General features: G+C 38.6%; 2 protein-coding genes across 4 annotated transcripts; both read left to right on the top strand.

Annotated features, from left to right (window-relative positions):
• Positions 1–8,225: 8,225 nt before the first annotated feature.
• Positions 8,226–18,634, top strand: paplnb (papilin b, proteoglycan-like sulfated glycoprotein). 3 transcript variants are annotated; one of them, XM_034143859.1, is made up of 15 exons: positions 8,226–8,441; positions 8,976–9,102; positions 11,067–12,789; positions 13,556–13,635; positions 13,985–14,094; positions 14,342–14,402; positions 14,496–14,598; positions 14,787–14,917; positions 15,084–15,392; positions 16,050–16,226; positions 16,313–16,463; positions 16,547–16,627; positions 17,345–17,492; positions 17,590–17,668; positions 18,053–18,634. In XM_034143859.1, exons 4-15 carry the CDS (start codon positions 13,579–13,581, stop codon positions 18,326–18,328), a joined length of 1,683 nt encoding a protein of 560 aa, XP_033999750.1. In that variant the 5' UTR covers positions 8,226–8,441; positions 8,976–9,102; positions 11,067–12,789; positions 13,556–13,578; the 3' UTR covers positions 18,329–18,634. The 3 variants fall into 3 exon arrangements, with proteins under 3 accessions (XP_033999750.1, XP_033999751.1, XP_033999749.1); XM_034143860.1 differs by having other exon boundaries at positions 8,227–8,441; positions 9,025–9,102; XM_034143858.1 differs by lacking the exon at positions 8,976–9,102 and having other exon boundaries at positions 8,231–8,441.
• Positions 18,635–19,082: 448 nt separating this feature from the next.
• erh (ERH mRNA splicing and mitosis factor) lies at positions 19,083–21,256 on the top strand. Its single transcript, XM_034142687.1, has 4 exons — positions 19,083–19,212; positions 19,656–19,743; positions 20,298–20,418; positions 20,514–21,256. Exons 1-4 carry the CDS (start codon positions 19,210–19,212, stop codon positions 20,614–20,616), a joined length of 315 nt encoding a protein of 104 aa, XP_033998578.1. The 5' UTR covers positions 19,083–19,209; the 3' UTR covers positions 20,617–21,256.
• Positions 21,257–21,283: the final 27 nt, after the last annotated feature.

A 21,283-nucleotide genomic window follows, 5' to 3' on the forward strand; every position in this document is an offset into this window, starting at 1 on the left:
GCGAAAAAAAGTGACGTCACCCCATTCAAAGTGAATGGGCAGAAGCGTTTCAAGATTTTTTAACGCTGCCGTGGAGACGGCCCGTAACACAAACATATAAAATACAGAGAACATAACAAAGAAAACAAAAGAGGAAAAAGCAGTCACTACATTGTGCACATTAGGACAATAAAAAAAGTACACTACTTGTTACTGCAAGAGCAGCTGGTGGTGAGGACTTCCATCTGTGCACAAACTTATCTCGTGCCCTCATTGGTCATGTGCGTGTTCATGTGTGTTGTAGGAGGGGCTCTGTAAGGAAGTCTGAGGGAAGGGGCAGATTTTTTTTGGCTGCGTACTTTCAAATTCTAGCGCACTCAAGCTGGTTTCTCCTTTCTTACCTACCCTACATTTAAGTGTTGAGTTTTGTCGTCCTCATGATATTGACATAGCCGGATACCTGTTTGTCCCTGCTTTTAGGCTTTGCTAAGCTAGGGAGAAATTAAACAAGCTTATTTCCCAAAATGACGGCGTCTTTCATACATTAGACACTGATGGATCTGACACTGATGGATGCCCAGAGCAGCTGCACTAATGTTTCAAATGGATTGAGTTTGTTCATTTTCCATATTTGGACACTTGATGTTTAGTCTCAGAAAACTAAGCATGATTTAATTTAATTGCCAAAGGTCTAAGTCTCTTTTAGTGTATTTCCAAACTATCAAACGATCATTTGAACCAGACTGGACCAGCTTACAGGGTCCCAATGTAAGAGTTCTCACTAGAATATTCCAAAAGGAGCCAGGATGTCACCAGAAGGCTCCGCTCCGTCTCTCTTTATAGATAGCGGACAGATGGAAGTAGGCTGCTGCTCTGCTAAAGTTAGCAGTGCAATTAGTTCACACACTAATTAGCTGAGCGTGGAGCAGAGGCACATCAGATTTCCCTGGTGTCTAAAACCCGTTTCCCAGCCCTGAATAACAGTAAATGAGGTCCTGGCAGTAGCAGCAGGAAATATCCAAAAAAGAAAAACATGGCAGCTCCTGTGATACATCATTTTTCACCCAACAGTTGATTTGAGTGTGGTTTAGTTATGGGGAATGGGAATGGACATTTTCAAGGACAAATGTTTAACATAATTCAACTAAAAGAGCTTCAGAACGTCTTTCTATCCCTTGAGGCAATTTATCATCATTCTGACTTCAGTCACACATGCAGTATAAAAACCTGTAAACAAGCTATTATGTGTTAAATGAGTGCAGTTTCCTTCTGGATCACGCGTTAAATATTTTGGAAACAGCTGTGAAGAGCAAAAGGTTTATTAAAAATGGTTTATCTCAAACTACCATACATAAACCCGAAATACACCCACAGTACATAATGTATTGCTTTGTAGAAGACCTATTCTGGTAAATGGGGATATTGATTTAATTCCACTGCCTGCCTCTCATACTGAACTCAGCTCTGCTTGGATAAAATGTGGTTTCACTTTAAGAGCAGCGATTCCTGAGAAGGCCACATTCCCACATGCTTGTATTTGTTGGTACTGCTAGCCAAGCTTAGCACTTCATTGGAAAGAGAAAATAATGTCTGATGAGTGTTACTTTAATCTGTGTGTAGGAACGTGTGTGTGTGTGTGTGTGTGTGTGTGTGTGTGTGTGTGTGTGTGTGTGTGTGTGTGTGTGTGTGTGTGTGTGTGTGTGTGTGTGTGTGTGTGTGTGTGTGTGTGTGTGTGTGTGTGTGTGTGTGTGTGTGTGTGTGTGTGGAGGTGAACTACCAAGCCAAATAATGTGGAGGAAGGGATATAAAACAATTAAAGCTCTGTTAAGGAAGTGCGGCGCTGACAGGCAGGTGCAACAGAAACCCAACAATGGAGTGTGAAGGGCTGGTGAGCAGATCAATGCGATACGTGACGTTTATCATGAACGTTGCCAAATACTTTACTTGACTGGACACATTTATAATAGACACATGTCATAATAGGGTCAATTTGATACACTAATATTAAATGACTTCCCTGAAAAGCATACTCCTGCTTATCTTAGGATCACTACTGATTTTTTTGGCATCGTCTAATGATTAGGTGGGACAGTTTTATAGGATCGACTAACATTAAAGCATCCAATAATACTCAATCTGAAACTAAACCAGTAAGTTGAGTCCTTTAGAGTATCTTTCATCAAGTGCCACAGGAACATAAATCACATTGTTTTCCACGATATTGGCCTGTTCTTTGAGACGAATCTGGAGGAAAATATTTAAACTTCTCCTCTGACTCAGACAACAGTTTTGTAAGAATTGGGTTTCTGCACATTGTTATTCGTCCGACAGTGGAGAAGAAATACTCTGGCACCAAATGAAAGGGGGGGAGGTCTCGTTGGAACATTAGCTATTCATGCACTTGTATTCCCCTGGAGGGACGGGATCAGGAATCCCACCCATTTACGAGAAAGGCAACGTCTTAAGGAAACTGATCCAGATCTGAGAGATCAGGGTGGAGCGCTGCTTAGCTGTTTTTTCTTCACTCTCAATAACAAAATGTTGCTTTTCACTTTCTGAAAAGGCATTATCTGTCTTTTGAGGAGATTTAACTGTCACTCTTTTACAGAATGACTGACATTTGAAAGAAACTGCAAGGGGCTATTTGAAATACCTCTCAAATCTTGAGGGTAAAAAGGGCCCCCTTCTGAAGGTCAACCTGTCTTTGCTCCATCACTTTCATCCACAAAGCATTTCTCAAATTGCTTCTCACGGCATATTCCACATATTATAGACCATATACCAGCAACAATACTTGATCCAGAACCAGAATCCAAACAGAGTAGAGCCTGGACTCACAAACATCACATCATGTGTTTCTGATCAGGAATCTTAACATCTAGATACAGATGTTATCCCTTTACTAAAAAGTGACGTATTGTGGTGAAGATGGATGATGTTCACAGTGTACTTTCGTATAATGCTTTTTTTAATATTTTGAAATGTGTTGCCTCTGATGTGTGGAGTTTGTTCCATTTCCACGTCTTTAAGGTACACAGGACTATTTACACAATATTACTATATGGGTGTTATTAACATGATGGCAATATTTAATTCACAGTAAATGTAAATACACGTTTTTTTTCATTTTCTCTATCTCCAGCCTTGCTTTTAACAGCTTAACTTCACATCCATAAATGCACTCTTTATTACCCACCATCCAATCCCCAGTCAAACCCTACTTGCCCCCATAAACCACACACTGATCCCCACAATTCCAGCCATAAACCTCCCACCAGAGAGACTCCATCTTTAACTGTGTGTGTGTGTGTGTGTGTGTGTGTGTGTGTGTGTGTGTGTGTGTGTGTGTGTGTGTGTGTGTGTGTGTGTGTGTGTGTGTGTGTGTGTGTGTGTGTGTGTGTGTGTGTGTGTGTGTGTGTGTGTGTGTCAAGTATCAACAACAACAATGCCCCCGCAGCACCAGATGGACAGCCATGAATCACAACCCCATACACACACAGGAGAGTCCATAAATAGTGTTACAGTTATGAGGGTAAAGACATGGTGGTGAGCCCCCGGTCCCCCCGAGGGTCCTGCGGGCTGAGGCAGCATGCGAGCCACCGTCCCATAACTCTCCCATTCTTCCAGTGACAGAAAGACTTTTCATGCTCTCATTTACTTGTGAATAAATCATAGAGGGGAAACACTGCCATGCTCTTATTCTTTGTTTTCCACCAGCAATGATGGAGGGTTGTCTGGAAGCGTTCTGCAGAGAAGAACCAGATGTTTGGAGACTGTGTGAGACAAAGAGAGACAGAGATAAGGAAAAAGACAGGGACAGGGAGGTTGAGACTATTTCCAAGTTACCCATATGATGGTTTTTTACCAAAATAAGAGGGCAAATTATGACAGACAGAAAGATGGTATAAGGACCTGAAAGTATCAAGGTTAATGAAACGAGAACCAACAAGTTAAAGTCTTTCAAGTGGTGAAACTAAACACATTACTCATTCTTAAGTGCGATTTTTAAGGTACTTCACATGAATATTTCCATTTGCTGCTCTACTTTATACTTTTACTCAACATTTTCCAAGCCATTTTTGTACTTTTTATCCCATCAAATGTATGTGACAACATGTGTTAATAGTAGTTACTTTCAAGATTCAGATTATAACTGTGTATAAAACTATAAACTATGACTTCGAAGAACTAACACTGATGTACTTTTTGATTAAGCTACCAAGCAGTTATGAAAGTTATTGACATTACTCTCACCCTAACATCTGCAACATTATCCGAATGCATGCATCTATAATTATAAAACAGTGATATAGATATAATTCTGACGTCGACCATTGTGCATAACGAGTACTTTTATTATTTTTACGAAAATGTTTGAATGAAGGACCTATACTCATATTGTTTGTATGTTTACACTATAGTATTAGTACATTACCTTCAGTAAGAGAGTAACATCAAGATTTGTTATCATCTTCAGAATATGAGTAACACCTTGGTTAGACAAATTATAACCATGTGATGCGTTTGTAAATAGAAACAACCCCCTGGATTTCCCCTTAAAGTTTAATTTCACACCAGACTAAATACACTTTTCAAACATTTTCATGCCCTTCTCCTTCAACACTTCCTTACTAATCAGCGCACTGTAACACCAATCAGTTACAGCCATCTTTAACCACACAGATGCCAGACCATGAGAATTTATACATATAATCCTTTCACTTTTATAAAGGGGGTTTAAGCATGGCCATCGTCTGAGGGGTCAGGCGGTTGTTGCAAGTGTGTTTCTGTTAAACCCCCATGACTGAATCTATTTTCTGAGGCACCTATGACACTCATCTGGACCACAACAATGCCCCCTTTCTCCTCTCCGCCTCACGCTTGGCTGGCTTCTCTGAATACAACCCAGGGCCAAATAATCCATACCCCTGAACCCCCACACAGCACTCACATACGTAGAAACACACATGAATACACATGTTGGCACTTAAATGGTCGCATGTGTTTTGTCTCACTGGAAATGTAAGTCTCACTTCTTGTAGGATCTACCAACACACCCCTAAAACTCTTAGCTTAAAGTGGACCTATTATGCTATATTGGGAAAATATATTGTAGGGCCATACCTATACAAAACATGTCTGTGAAGTGTTTTGCTTAAAATACCAAACAGATCACCCATTGTAGCCATGCCTCATACTGCTCATACCCCTCTTTTGAAGCCCTGTTAGAGAAACGCGGATTTTGGGTCCTTAGCTTAAAAAAAAAAAAAGAGGAGGCGGAGCTAATGCCTGATCAGAATTCTACCGGAGATAAAGTTAAATTCTGCTGTGATAAAACGCCATCCTGTTCTAAACCACATCAAGGATTATTTCTGAAATAGTATGGAGCTCAAATGCTTTTTCTCTTGCGGGTTTATCACAAGGTGAGTTCCTTTTTTTATTTCCTGCTTTTTAAACACATGTGCTCTCCAGTACAGGTTAGCTCTGAGTGTTAGCGAGGCTTGCTAATGTAAACAAAGACGAGATTACCCAAGACACGTCAGGCATTGTTTCTGATGGCAACTTTCTGTGGGTCCGCCGCCGATATTACGTCATATCGGCAGCAAATCTGTATCCGCTCGTTGTACCCCCGTTTTTAAAAGATTTGGGTACGGAGGAAAAGAGAAAGGGTTTTATTTTCTGACGCTGCGTGAGTTCCCTGACATCAAAAAGTGCATTTTGCATGTTAGGTCCCCTTTAAGTAAACACCTACACATGATAAACTTTTATTCACTCAGAGCACTAAATAAAACAGGCACACTATACATGCTGGAACACTTGAACATCCACAAGAGAGCAAATCAGAATCAGAAAACTCAGAAATACAACACTGCCCTCATGTGGAGTGATTGAAGAAATACTTTTATTTTAATTTCCTCTTCAATATAAATTAAATTAAATAAAAAATATCAAAACAGTGTCCACTCTTGGGTTTATCAGTCTTATTTTGATCAAAGTTGATCCACATTTGGATATACAACTCTTTAAACTGAGGACAGGAAATCAATCTAACTCTAAATAATGTGAACAATTGTCCACTGTATTAAACTGTAAACAGATACTTCCTATGGGTTTTCTCTTAACTTAACCTTTCACTTAGAACAGTTATGCTATTATTATGCATAATACTGAGTTGTGTTTGAATTACAACACAAACCCTTTTATTTCATATCATTTCTTACAATCCATTTGGCTTGAATACATACAACACAAAAGTATTACAAACTATAGCCCAGTGGCGGCCGGTCCATAGGGGCGCTAGGGGCGCCGCCCCACCTCTTCCCATATTGAAAAAAAAAAAAAAAAAAAAAAAATTAAAATTAAAATAAAAAAAAAAAAAAAATGTTTAAAAAAAAATATATATTTTTATTTTTATTTTTAATGAACAAGGTAAATATTATATAATTGGTATCAGTAAAATGTATAATCTACAATAAAATCTCGTTTAAAATTGTGTTACGATGTCTAAAGTTACTGATAAGTCACATGTTTCCTGCCTGGCCTTGCCCATGCACCTTCTCTCGTCTGGGCGCTAAGAGAGGAGCCTTCAACCAGTGCAGCAGCAGCCACTAGCAGCTGACTGTTGCTATCTGTAACGTGTAAACTATGCCGCGAAAATATAATTTCAGCCAATCAGCGTCGTCAAAGATGACGGTCACCGGGCGCCAATGTCAGCGCCCAGTGCAGTCTGTGAGTAGTTTGGACAGTGACTCGTATCCGGTTGACGCAGTAGTTGATGAGGATGGCTTCGTGTGCAGGTGGAGTCTCCGGACCTCGGTCCCCGCCTAATTCTGTTCAAGAGCTAATCTCCAATCCTTTCGAAAGGAGAAGTTTGGCAGATAAATTGTTGCTTAAAGACCTTGGACCGGACCAACCCGATTTGAATATATCGCAGCAATCTCGTGAAAAAGACAAAACTTATACACGAGGCTTCGCAAGTAGCTGGTACACAAAAAAGGCTTGGCTAGCTGGATGCAAACAGGTAAATGCTGTCTTTTGTTTCCCATGCTTGGATATCACTTTATATGTAGAGAGGAGGTTTCCCATGGTTGTTAGAAGTTTATTAATAAGTGGGGCATTTATCACAGAAGTGATTGTTCTGTCTCCACGTTTGTTGCATTGTCTGTGATGTATTTTCCAACGGTTATAGCTCCTGTTCTGTCCCAGCAACACTACACGGTTTGCAGCTCCACCACATTTTTGGTTTATCTTCGGTGTCGCTTAAAATCTGCTTCCCATCGGACTAAAACCTCCACGTAATCTGAAGACAGATACTTGAAGTTATTTAAACCTTTTGCAAACTTTATGTTCTTTCTTGCTCTAGCCTTGCCAGTTACATTGTACATAACACATATATTATCATTATGCTAAGTGGTTGTTCGTGTTAGACGATGTAGCTTTTTCATTTCTGAGTTATTGCTATATGTAAATAAGCCTGTTTGTAAATAATCCTCAGAGAAACAAAGAAAAAACACAATCTATGACATTTTGTGCTGTGGTTATTTTTTTTAAATTGCATTTATTCACAGTTCAGTTTGAAATGCTGTAGTGACTTGTATTGAACCACTTAAATATTTATAATTAATGCTACTGAAAAGATGCTATTAATTTTATATCTCACATGCAGTTCACTGTAAAGCTACTTGGTGAAGGTGTTGGTTCATAAAACATGAACAGTTTTAAGAAAGAAAAAAACAGACCAGTTCTGAGAACACAAATTCCTGGTAAAGTAGTAGATGTTCAGGTTGATAAATAATATTTTCCACACTGAAGATTATGGAGGTATTGATCAGTCTTCTCATATTTTTAAGCCTCGATTTCTCCTTCCCCCCCCCTCTAACATCACCAGAAGTCATCATTTAAGGGGTCATTTCTCGAAAAAAAATTCCGGGGGGAAACCCCCGGGTAGGTCACTTACGGTACGTCAAGAGCCCCACCAAAAAAAAAGACCACCGGCCGCCACTGCTATAGCCCATTCATTCACAGGCACCCAGTGTACAAGGACTATAAGAGCAGCTGTAAAACAAACTTTAAACTTACAAGACAAAAAATAAGGACATCAAACAATGGTATTTTCCAGGTTTTTATTATATATTTAAAAAATAAAAACGTAAGAAAAATAATATCATTGGATAAAAAGTGAATCATTGAATGTTTAGATATGCCTTTGAATGGAGTAGTTATACAGATGTTGCCTGTTACCCCACTCATACGTCTAGTTTCTGTGTGAATAGCTGATAAGCAGCTTTCAGTGTCCGGTCTATAATAGAAACATCACAACGTCGTCACAGTGGGTGAATATGGTTACTTTGAGATGGGCAGAGCCGCTTTGTTTTGGACACGATCCATGCTTCACATTATCTGATCTTCAGCCTGCGTGTTGAAACAAAGCGGATGCTCACAGAGAATAACCACAGGAACAAGTAAGAGTTTATTTTCTAACTTTAACCTATTGGCAATTACATTGGCTAAAAATACATTGTTCAATAGTGGGTCTACACTGTTAGTTAATCTAAAAATGTGCAATTTTTTCTTTACTCTGTTGATTGTGTGTTATGAATAACTGAGACAGCTTGTTAATAACAATTTATTTTGCTATATTAATGTATTATTATTTGTAATTGTCAAGCTGAAGCTTTGATGCAAATATCCAAGAGATCAGAGATTTCTTTCCATATTTTTTCAGCATTAAAGCTATTGCTTTTCTATTCTGTACATACATTATAAGACAAATATAAGCTCCTCTGCTTTGCAAGATGTCTCGCATTTATCTAAAGTTCTACAAAACTGCAGTATTCTTGTTCTTGTCTTCTAACACTTTACTGTGTGCTCTGGTTTATATATTTTGAGTGCATTATTTAAAACGATTGTTCCATCTAATTTGTTGAATTAATCCTGAGTGTTTTTATGGTTAATGATGCAAACATCATTCCCAAAATTATATATATTTCTTACAGCCTTCCTGAAACTACAGCTAATGTGAACACTGCTGTATTTACCTCTCAGTAGGAGTGTAGTGCTCCCCTCTCTCTGGCCCCCCCGCAGCCAGTTGGCTGGCTTTGATAAGAGACTGAAGGCGGTGAGGTAACCATTCGACTGCTTATCTTCACAGCCATTTAAAGGGCTGGTGCTTCTCGGGGTTATTTAACTTGTCTTTATTTTGGTCATCGCTTTCTCAATTCACCGTTTAATTCTCTGTTGTGACTGAACTTTTTGAAAATGTTGTTGGATTTTAAATAATCAAATAAACACGTTTACAGTCACATTTCCTTGAACATCAGTACAGTTTTATTAAATTCAGTCAGAAGAGCCTAAGTAACTTTAAGGCACTCTTGGCATATCTCATTCAAGTAACTGTAAAATATTTCTTCCAAACACTTGCATTTTATAAGGGGTTGATTTTTGGTTAATTTACACACTTTGACTAACTAGCACTTATTTCACTTTGATTTAACTAAATGTAAAATGTAATGTTATATTTTTATTCCATTCTATTTCAATGTAAATACTGCTTTATTTTATTTTTTATTTCACTATATTTTTCTTATTTATTTTGTTATGTTATTATTATGTTAATGTTGTTGTTCTTAAAATAGCTATCTGTGTTTTTTTATTTTTGTTTTACTTTTATGTATGCACCACGACACCAAGTCAAATTCCTCGTACCTGTCAACCTGGTGATAAACCCGTTTCTGATTCTGATTCTGATACTCCACATATTTGCTTAGCTCTTACATTGGCTAAACTACTTTATTTTAACTTCAGTCCATTGCCAAAAAGACAGATAAAACCCACACAGACAGACACACTCACACATTTAAAAACATTTATATCAGGAAATACTACTTCACTTCTTCTGAGCGCGGCATCATTTACCAAAATGTGCCATCAGAGGGCGACATCTCACAATCTTCTTTCTCACATCCATGCCACATTGAGAGTTCAGAGAAAATATCTAAATAGAACCATTGTCTGCAGTACGTTATTCACTTTTACATAGTGGACCTTTTTCTAAACTGGTGTTTTGATGGAATACTGTATACACAGCAGGACTGTGGATTAGTTATATTAATTGTTTACTACAAGTTAGTGATAGATCTGTTTCATTGCGGCTGTGCTTTCCTTTAGCGTTGTGTCTCCCTGTCTGACACCAACTAATTATAATGCAATACTCAAACCATTCACAGGAGTTTGGGCAAAAAACATGAGGGAAAGGGATACAGAAAGACCTTAGGGTGGCACAGAATTGAAAAAAGCCCACAAATAATTGCACCATAATCTGTCTCCTCAGACATGGCAGTGAGCAGGCTGTGAGGAGGGAAAACCTCGTAATCTGTCCTGCCTGCCGCTCACTGCAGCCAGCAGTGAAGGGTGATGCTCAGGATAGCTTCCCTAATAGGGTTACATGATAGCACATGTCAGTGAAAGGGAACCTGGATAGACAAACATCTAAACACACTCTACACCACAAGAGTAGTCAGGGTTGCATTTTTCACCCCCTGCTAGGAGTTAAAGGTCCCCTATTATACTCTTTTTCATCAATATATTATAGTTCTCAGTTACAAAACATGTCTCTGAAGTGTTTGGCTCAAAACACCAAACAGATCATGCATTGTAGCATCCCATAACTCTGTTTCAGCCCTGTTTCAAAAGTGCTGATTCTCTGTCTGTTACTTTAGATGAAAATAAGGAGCTACTCCCCATGCCCCTCTGTGAGATATTTGGTTAAAATAAAACAGAATGGTGCTATAGGAGGAGATTCAGGTGATAAGGTGCTACACAAGCCAAAAAAACATTATGACATCACAAAGTGGCCAACATCTGATCAGCTCATTTTCAGACAGGATTTTATATAAATGGATCAGGACGAAAAGAGAGCGAATCTTTTTTCCTGAAAGTTTCAGAATCTCTTTAGAGGGGGCACATGTTTATGTATAACATGAAAAAGTGGATTTTGCACCATAGCTGACCTTTAAAGTCATTACAGCTGAGAGAGTTGACTAGAAATTGTACATTGGCTATAGCTTAAGGATTCCCTTTTCTTCCAGATATCACTGAAGTCCTGTTTGAGTATCGGGTGCCTGAGAGGATGGAGCCAGAGGCAGAGCGGGAGTCTGAGGCCTGGGTTCCAGACAACAGCCAGGCCGGGCCTTCCTCTCCGGACTCCTCTGGGATCGAGGGAACCGTCGACCGGCTGCAGGAGATGATGAACGGCATGGAGACGCTGCTGACAGACATGGAGGAGTTACGGAGCGACTGCAGCCAACAGACTACTGAGCTGATAAGTGCAGCGCTGGACCTGAGGACGCAGCAGGAAGAGATAAAGGAGGGTTACTCTGAGTTGTCCAGGGAGATGCAGGAGCTCCTCGACACAGTGGAAGGCTTTTTGAGCACCAAGTGTGACTTCCAACCCTCAGAGAAGGAAGAATTAGCTGAGCAGCAGAGAGAGCCCAAAGAGACGGAGAGTGACTGACAAACTTTAAAGATTCTAGTTTAGGAGATACAACTGTGATGTGTGAGGTTGTGAATCTGGATGCATGAGTCAAAATCTGGATGGCATGGGTTTGGAAGTTGTGTGAGAAGCTGAGTTTTTGAAAAAGATCGATTTTTAAATTACATTTTAGGACATTTTGTTGAGCAAATAGTTCTTTTTAGGTCTATATCTGAAAATCTGTCCACTGAAAAAGAGTTTCTAATATCCATGATTCGTTTTCAGTTCAGTAAATATATCACAGTGCATACAACTTTTAAAAAAAACAACCATAACACGGAATAAATACCTCTCTGTCGTATACTTTTAATAAAACATCATGAGCTTAACAAGGGTACAATTTGTTGCATAGCTTACTTTCTAGATTGCCACGTGCCACTGATTTTAACACAAGCGATGACAAGACCATAATCCTGCGCTGCATGTGATTTATATGCCTCCTACTGTACTGTCATCTGTATTTCTGCTACCACCCAGAAACAAACACACACACTTAACAGCTATATCATTTTCCAGCACCAAGGTATTTTATGTTGACAGATATGATTTAAGTATGTTACTCTCTTCAGCCTGGATGGCTCCTTCAGCTTCTTCTTTGATGAATTTATGGCACAGGAATGCTGCTCTTCTTTTGGTACATCTTCCATATTCTCTTCCCATCCAAGCTCCACTGTGGTTTCGCGCTAAAATAAACCTAAATGTGATGTTTACTTCCCACCAGCACCCCTGCTGCTACCCACTGGTCTGTATTTAGTGGTCAGGAGATGTGTGAAGGGGACAATCAGTGGACAGCAACCTGAAAAGAAATCAAGGACCTTCAAGATCCCTCCACCTTAAATGTCATTTTAGTGGGTTCTTATGTCATGGACACAGGTTATGCAACCACTTAATTATGTGTACCAAAATATTCTCTTCCTCTTCTGTGTTGGAACAAACTTAATGCAAATGTTACGCAAACGCCCATATTTGTTTTCTAAATGTCTCAAAGTAAAACATGTGGCTGGTATGGAAAATACTTTATATAAATATCATCATGAGTAGACCCACAGCCTGAGGGTCTTAAGAAGAAATTATAGCTTATGTTAAACGTTAAAAAAAGAAGTACGAATCTTTTTTTGAGGGAATCTGTTTACGTGTGGCTGAAACCTGACACTATATAGGCTGAGGGGTTGGTGAGCAGAGAGGGTGAGGAGAAGCTGTGCAGCCGTGCCTACCTTCATCACTACTGAGGTGTTCATCTCTCTGCACTGCTCACAACCAGCCGGAGTCACTTCAAGAAGGTAAGACATGATCTGATGGCATTCACGGTTTCATTTATCCTGGTTTAAACTTTTTGCACATTCATATGTCTAAGATATTTGCAAAGAAATGACTATAGACATCAAGAAATGTAGCTTTCATCTCATATGGAATTATCATTTATATTGAATTACAATTTAAGGTGTTTTCAGTGGTGGCATGTAACAAAGTTCATTTACTTACGTTTTGTATGTATGAGTATTTTCCTTCCATGCCACTTTACATTTCTGCTCTTCCACATATTGGAAGAGTGGGGAAATATTGTATTTTCTACCCTACAGTGAATTAATCTGACAACTTTAGGAGTGGGTATTTTTACACACAAAACATATAATGCTTTAAAACAGGATGTTTTATTATAAATTGAAATACCCAACATTTTCTTTAAATACAGCTTGAATGTTAACTCAATTAATAATTATTTGTAAAAAAATGTATTGGAAACTGTTTTCTATAATCTATTGACAGTCTTTATGTGAAAACTGGTTCCAGCTGAGTTCTTAAAAAAAAAAAAATTGTCACATTTGTATTCAATAATCAAGCTTTTCATCATTGTTTACTGTTTGACACAACAAGCATTGTGATGATGAATGCATGTGCAATAATAAAACAATTATATATTAACATAATAGTATAGTTAATTTTCCTGATTATACTGAACTGTAACTTCGTACACTTTGGTATGAGTAAAATATCTGAATACTACTCCACCATTGTTTTTCTTCTCATTGCTATTCTCACCAACAGTTCTGCAGAAGCTTCTAGTGAAAATGAATATTATACAAGTCCTGGGTCTCCTACAGCTGCTGGTTGTACCTGCTTTCACTGTAAGTCTCAGTATTAACAATATCTATAATATTGTCCCAATTGCATGTCCATAACAAGTGATTTAAAACAGATATAAATAGCAAAGAACACTTTGTACAGTATGTCCAAAATCTCAACAGGCAAAGGCACACTATGTTATTTCTGACACATGTGGTGTTTAAGTGCCACAAAGAGAGTTTATGCAAAGTGTCTGGGATGGTTTGTGGCGAAATGTTCCAGTTTCTATTTCAGTGTCTCCAGGATGCTCATAACGTGTGTTAGTGGTTGGTGGTGTGGGATATGATGATGTGTGAGAGCATGTATGTGTTCCAGAGGCTGGAGGAGTGACTAGTGTTTTTATTTTTTCAGCTGATACTGCCAAGCCATGACTACTGGGGAGAGTTTACAGCCTACGGGCCCTGCAGCCGCACCTGTGGCACAGGCGTGGCAATGAGAACCAGGAAATGTGTCACCTCCAGGTTAGAAATAGGGTGACAGGATGGAACATATACTATACTAAAGATTTTACAATACTTAAAAGTAGGACAGTAATTATTTGTTTGAAATCCTCTTTTTAAAAGTGACTACTATATTCTATATAAATGATCATAATCATATTATTGAAGTGCACCTGATCTGCATGACCAATAAAGCCAAATACATTTAACAATAAAGAGAGTTATCTGGCTTTTATGTTATTAATATTATTTTTCTTTTCTCTTATAGGACTGATGGAGGGCATAACTGCCTAGGATCCTCTAAGTCCTTCCAAACCTGCAACACACAGGTCATTTGAGGCCTCTTTATTAATGAGATCCACCCACAACCTTCATTAATGTATCCTAAAACATGCCAATAATCCAACATTGTGTCACAACAGGCATGTGCAGTTGGAACCAAGGACTACAGGCAGGAGCAGTGCTCCCTGTTTGACAGAACGGACTTTCAGAGCAAACACCATACATGGGTGCCTTATTATGGATGTATGTAAAAGACCTGTTATGTACTGTACATTTTCTTAAGTGTTTATGATTTATTATGAGATTGATTTAACATTATTGGATTACCAGAGGTGTTGGTGTTGATTAAGTCTTCACTGACACCCTGGCAAACGATCTAAAAGTTAGTGTTGCTGTTTGATGTATTTACCTATCTATTATTTGTTCTGTAGCGGCCAATCCATGTGAGCTGAGCTGTGTCCCAAGAGGGCAGAACTTCTTCTACAGACACAGACCATCAGTGGTTGATGGGACACCGTGCTATGTGGGCCGCACTGATATCTGTGTGGATGGAGTCTGCAGGGTGGGAACAATAATTAGATCCATAATGCAATGACAGACTTTCAGTGCTTCATAATGTACTGTTTATCTATAGAATATCATTGCCTATTCTCCTAAATAAGTAGCTTTTATTTGCGTTTACAAGTGCACAAGCACAGTGGTGTAATGAAAAAAATGTGTCTTTTCAGGTTCTGGTCCATGGAGAGTTTATGGGCTTGGATGAAGACACTAATTCTGTTCACTCTGCTAACATCGTTGCTACTCGCCCAAGGGAGACACTTACATACTACTACAAAACTGGTGTCTATGGCCAGTGCTCTGCCTCTTGCAATGGAGGCATGCAGTACCGCAGTGTGAAATGCTGGGTTCAGGACACAGCAAACCCCCGTGTGGTGGAGGAGTTTCACTGCATCAACCAGCGCCTGCAGAGGCCACAGAGCCAGCAGGCCTGCAACATGCATCCCTGTGCCGAGTACAGCGTCTCCAGCTTCAGCGTGGTGTGTACCTCACAGAGAACTTTATTTTTATATATATGATATATATATATAACAGACAGGCAATGGCATATTGTTGCTTGCAATTAAATGAAAAGAAGTTAAAGCATTAATGAGAATAGAAAGATAGAATCCAATACTTATTTATTAAAGCAAAGTGGCTAAGAGTACCATTTCATTATCACTTTTCCTATGTTTTTGCACAGTCCAAGGGTGGAAAGACACATCGATATCTTTGTCATTGGAAACATTGAGATTTAAGTTAAATGTGATACCAATTTAAAATAATTGTATATGATATAGAGCCTATCAACTGTCTTGATTATGGTCTCATATATTGTAATTTTCCTGAGGTTAGTCAAGTCAGGTCACTTTTATTTGTAGCCCAATATCACAAATCACACATTTCTCAGGGGACTTACATTCTGTACGGTGTAGCATACACCACCATTTGTCCTTTTTGACCATAGATCCAGAATAAGTTAAACTTACCACCATCAAGGGATATATTTTTATATGGAAAAACCCTTAGGAAAATGAAAATACAAGGACAATAAAGACAATCCTGGAAACAAAATGATATGCACCATGATTTATTTGGTAATGATGGTTTGCTGTGGGACTGACATTTTAAACTATCTTGTCATATATGATGCTCAGTGCTCGGTGACTTGTGGGGAAGGCCAGCAGACGAGGGAGGTGTTCTGCGTGGGGCCGGGAGGTGAACGCCTGGCTGACCACGCCTGCAACGGACTGGCAAGACCCTCTTCTGTCCAGGCCTGTCGCAGACCCGCCTGTTACACACACATCACCTGGCATGTGACCGACTACGGCCTGGTAGGTAACATGCAGAGTGTTGTGGACTGGGAAGGAACCTTTGCCTCTCCCCACATTATTCACCCTCTCCCCTCCTGTCTCTGCAGTGCACCATGAGCTGTGGTGGTGGTGTGAGGGAGAGGAGAGTGGGCTGTTTTGATACAGATTTGAACCCCTACCCAGAGGCCCGGTGTGGAACAGTTAGCAGACCCGTCTCTGTGGAAACATGCAACTCACAGCCATGCCACGCAGCACAAAGTGAGCCAAATCTGAACCAGTCAAACTCTTTTGGTTTTATTGTCTTTGCATGTTTGTATTTAACTAATGTACCTTATCTTTAGTGGTCCCAAGTGTGCAGGACCCAAGGGCACATGAAACCACCACAAGAGGATTTGTGCCCCATGTTCCAGAAGACCCTTCAGGTATGTACAGCATCAAATCAAATCAGGTTTTATTTATATAGCACATTTAAAAGCGATTTTTGGTCGAGCCAAAGTGTATAATGTAATGTAATAAAAACACATTACTACAAATCACAATAAACGACAATAAATTACAACAGATATATCTTATATATATATATATAAGCATGTGGAGGATGTTTTATTAAAAATGTTATTCTCTTTCTACGCATTTAAAATGAAATTATTTTGAATATGTAGCTTAAGCAGTGGTTAAGAAAATGTGGAAATACATATTTTATATGACACACGGCTAGTTATTTTAGCACAGGCATTACTCCGATTATTTTCAAGTCAATTCCTCCTCAGGCTGTAAAGAAATGTTGCCCTTATGTTGTCATTTTTAAAAGTCAAACTTACATCACTTTTGACAATTTCTTTAGTGGGTTTTTAAAATAACCCCTGGGCTGAGTTATACAATAATGTACAGCAATATAATCACATAGATGGCAGATCAGCCCATCCCTTCCTCCACCACCAACCACTCACCCCCAATTACCACATCCGAGCCACACACTCTACATATATATAGTCTAAAAACATATCCAGCTGAACATAACTACTACTAAATAAAATCCCAACCCTTCAAAAAGACACATATAAACACATATTTACAGGTCTATGGCATGTACAGTATGCTTGTTTGACCATGTCTGCGTCTGTGTTTACTTGCGATAGCTTCCAGGCCACAAACAAACAGTGTCTACCCTCCTGTGACTGGTCCTCAATGCGCACAGTCACACTATGGCTGCTGTCCTGACGGCCATACCTCCGCCGCGGGGCCCAGGAATGAGGGCTGCTCCCTAAATGACTGTATTCACTCCAGGTAACACTGCTCCCTTAACCCATTAAATCACATACATCTGTTAATAAATAGCATATTATATAAAATCGAAGAACTTCTAATAATCTCTTTTCTGCAGATTTGGCTGTTGTTTGGATGGAGTGACTCCAGCTCAAGGATTTGCAAGGGCTGGATGTCCTGAATACCGGACAGCTGTGGTAAGAATAACATCTGTTTCTCATTATGATTCAATAAACAGGATACTACTGAGGTTACTCAAAATGTATTTATTCTTTATGGAATGTGCCATATATATATGTATATATATGTATATAAGTATAGGGTCTTTTTGGCTCTTGAGAAGCTTTGGCAAGTCTGAGAAAATAATCATAAGGATGTTTGTGGTAATCGGTTGTCTTTTTACCACAAAAGCCTGGGTATTCCCCAGTTTTTTTTAAAAGATTGACCCATTTTACCAACTAAATTGTTTATGAACATCCTCTAACTAAACCCTGCTACATATATATATATATATATGTTCTAGATGTACTGGCTATACAGGACAATTGACCATCTTTCTTTTGTCTTTCTTTTTTTCTAAGCAACACACACCACCTCCTGCTGCCCCTCCAGCCAGTGGCAATGTGTGCTCCATGCCTCGCGATGAAGGCTCCTGCGACAGATGGGCGGTGCGCTTCTTCTTTGACTCTGGCACTGGCAGATGTACTGAGTTCTGGTATGGAAGCTGCCAGGGCAATGCCAATAACTTTATGTCCCTGGGAGCATGCCAGAGAGAGTGTGGTGGTGTAGTGATGAGGGATCCCCCAACTACACCTCGCAGAGGGACCCCAAGGAGAGGATCCCCCAGCGGGGCATAACCATCCACACAATTAATACCTCATAATCAGTACTGTCAACACAGCGTTTATTTTAACATCAGACTTTGGATTATAAATTATTTAGATCACATTATAACTGACACAATCCCAGCTCAGGGTTCTGATTTTGTTTGCAGTTTGATCTTTGGTATTTTGTTTGTGATGTTCAAAATATTCACTTTCACACATATATTTTGCCTTTTAGATCATATACAATTCAATGGTGTCAATGTGATAACCCAAGATAAATTAACCAAATCAATAAATGTTCAAATATCCGGTAATAAAACCCGAGTGTGGTCTATTTTTGCAATGTTTCCAAGACTACCGTTTGATTTTATTCCTCAATTTGATTGTATTCCTCAATTGTTTGGTTTTTACAAAACAAAATACAGTGGTGTAATATAAAATTCTACATTTACTGAGTTAGTAAAATATGGTTTATTTACTTTTACTATGGATTCCTATTTTCTAAATTATGTATTGCCTATTCAGGAGCAAACACTGTAGGATTCCTAGTTTTGTTGGCAAGTTAGATGATAAGTTTAAAAACATGTGTCAATGTTAGCATAAAACATTATTAGCCAGGTATTTTGATTAGGAAAAAAGGTTAATACTGTCTCACCACAGAACAAAAATGATGTTTAGAAAATACTGATCTTGTATTTTCACGACCAGACTTTTACTTTGAAACACATTTTTTATTTTGAAGGGACCTCACTTTACAACCGGAAATAAACGCATTTCATTTCCTCTGAGTATTTTTCTGCAAACAGCTGGCTACATTCATCGCACGGGGAATTGAAAAGCAATAAATACCGAGTTATTTTTGTCAGTTTTTCTTTCCTAACAATCAGACAGTGTCTGCAGTCAGCATAACCATGGTAAGAGTGTTTGGTTTTACGTTTTGATATGTTAAAACACACGCAGTATCAGCTGTATTAGCTCCTGTTAATCCATCACAGCTAAAGCTAAGCTAACAAGCTACGATGCTAATATTTCTCTGTCAATGGTGTCTTTTCCAGTTTCTTCGTTTGCTATGAACATCTCACGATAAAATGTAATAATTAACTCATCTTTATTTGACTTCTTAATGTGGAGTCAGTTACTTATGTGGGACCTATTGTAAAATAGTAATACGTTAAAGCCACAGTAAGTAATTTGATTAAAATAATGTGCATTTATCTCGTGTTATTCCTGGAGAAATGTACTCTAAATGCTTGGTTTTTCACAGTAACAGATACAACTGGGCATTAATATGTGATGTGATTTAACGTAATGTGATTGCATTCATTTGTGTATTTAATATTTTAAATCATCTTTACAGTCGCACACAATTTTACTTGTTCAACCAACCAAGAGACCAGAGGGCCGCACATATGCTGACTATGAGTCAGTGAATGAATGTATGGAGGGTAAGTCTTCTTCAGCTGTTTTTTAATAGTTATCTTAACCCATACTCTGGAACTAGCAACATTACATTTTTAATTAAACAACATTCCTCACCCTTGTAATAATTAATTTCAACATATCAGCATCAGAAACATATGTATTGCCAAGTAGGATAACGCATACTAGGAATTGTCACTAGTGTATATGATGCTTACATAAACAGAGTCAAAGAAGATACGTTGTAAGAAAAGGACCAACAAATAAAACTATAATAACATTAAAATACAGAGCAATATTTACATGAAATATAGATATACCATAACAAATATGTACAGAATAATATGACTAAATACTCGTAACAAATCAAATATGTGCAGTTTTGGTTGGAAAGGTGGAAAGCTGTGCAGATATTAGATATATTTGATATTATTTAGTGCTATCTGTGCCATTGAGCTAAGGTGTCCTTGGGTGCTTTGAAAGGCGCCGCTAAATAGAATGAATTATTATTGATATTTTGATGTTTATTAAACACAAATAGTTTTGTTATTATTCAGCATGTCCTGCACCCTTCTTCCAGGTGTTTGCAAAATGTATGAAGAGCATCTTAAGAGGATGAATCCAAACAGTCCCTCCATAACATACGACATAAGTCAGTTGTTTGACTTCATTGACGACTTGGCAGACCTGAGCTGTCTGGTGTAAGTATGATCTGCCTATCCATTCGAATGAAAATCAACCTGTGTGTCAATGTGTTGGTCACTTCCATTGAAAGTATAATTTGTTTTGTATACAGATACAGAGCGGACACTCAAACATACCAACCATACAACAAAGACTGGATCAAGGAGAAGATATATGTCCTGCTGCGGCGTCAGGCTCAGCAGGCAGCAAAGTGAACGCATCAGTAAGGAGTTGTCCTGCTAAACACTTGGAAGGAGTTTATGCTGCACTATTTTTCTACAGTGTCTTGAAGATCTGTGTATATGGACAACATTGTCAGTTTGACAAAGGGAAGGGTTTACATACTACACCATACATTGGGAAAGGAAAGGGTTTGAAAACTGGGGAAATTTCCAAAATGTGGGGCTTTATATAGAAAGGGAGTCGTGCTCTGCCGCCTACGTATGTTTGTTATTAGTTACACTAAGGTCTTGGTGGGGAGAATGACTGCCACGACTAACTTATTGGAGTGTGATCTGTGCTTGGAGAAATGTTCCTGGACTAGGTAAAAACTGTTTTTTTTGTTTTAGTAGTGTTTTTGTTTCCCTAGAAGTGGTTACATTTTCTTATATACATTTACTGAGCATTTGGATTTCGACATTCTTTTCACTGTGAATGCCGGTTATTTTACTTTTAAATAAAATAAATAATCTGCATTACTGACTCCAGAAGATTTACTTTACATATTCCATCTATGATTTCTGTCACTGTATCCTACCATCATGGTGGAAATGCTTCTTTTTTTTTGTAAACATGTTGATTTATAATAACGCAGTTTGAGTTTTCTTTGATTTAAACAAAAATAAAGTATTGTTTTCTGACTGGTCTCCACTCTACTATACA

This window comes from Trematomus bernacchii, unplaced genomic scaffold, assembly GCF_902827165.1.
Source record: "Trematomus bernacchii unplaced genomic scaffold, fTreBer1.1, whole genome shotgun sequence".
NCBI lineage: Eukaryota > Metazoa > Chordata > Actinopteri > Perciformes > Nototheniidae > Trematomus > Trematomus bernacchii.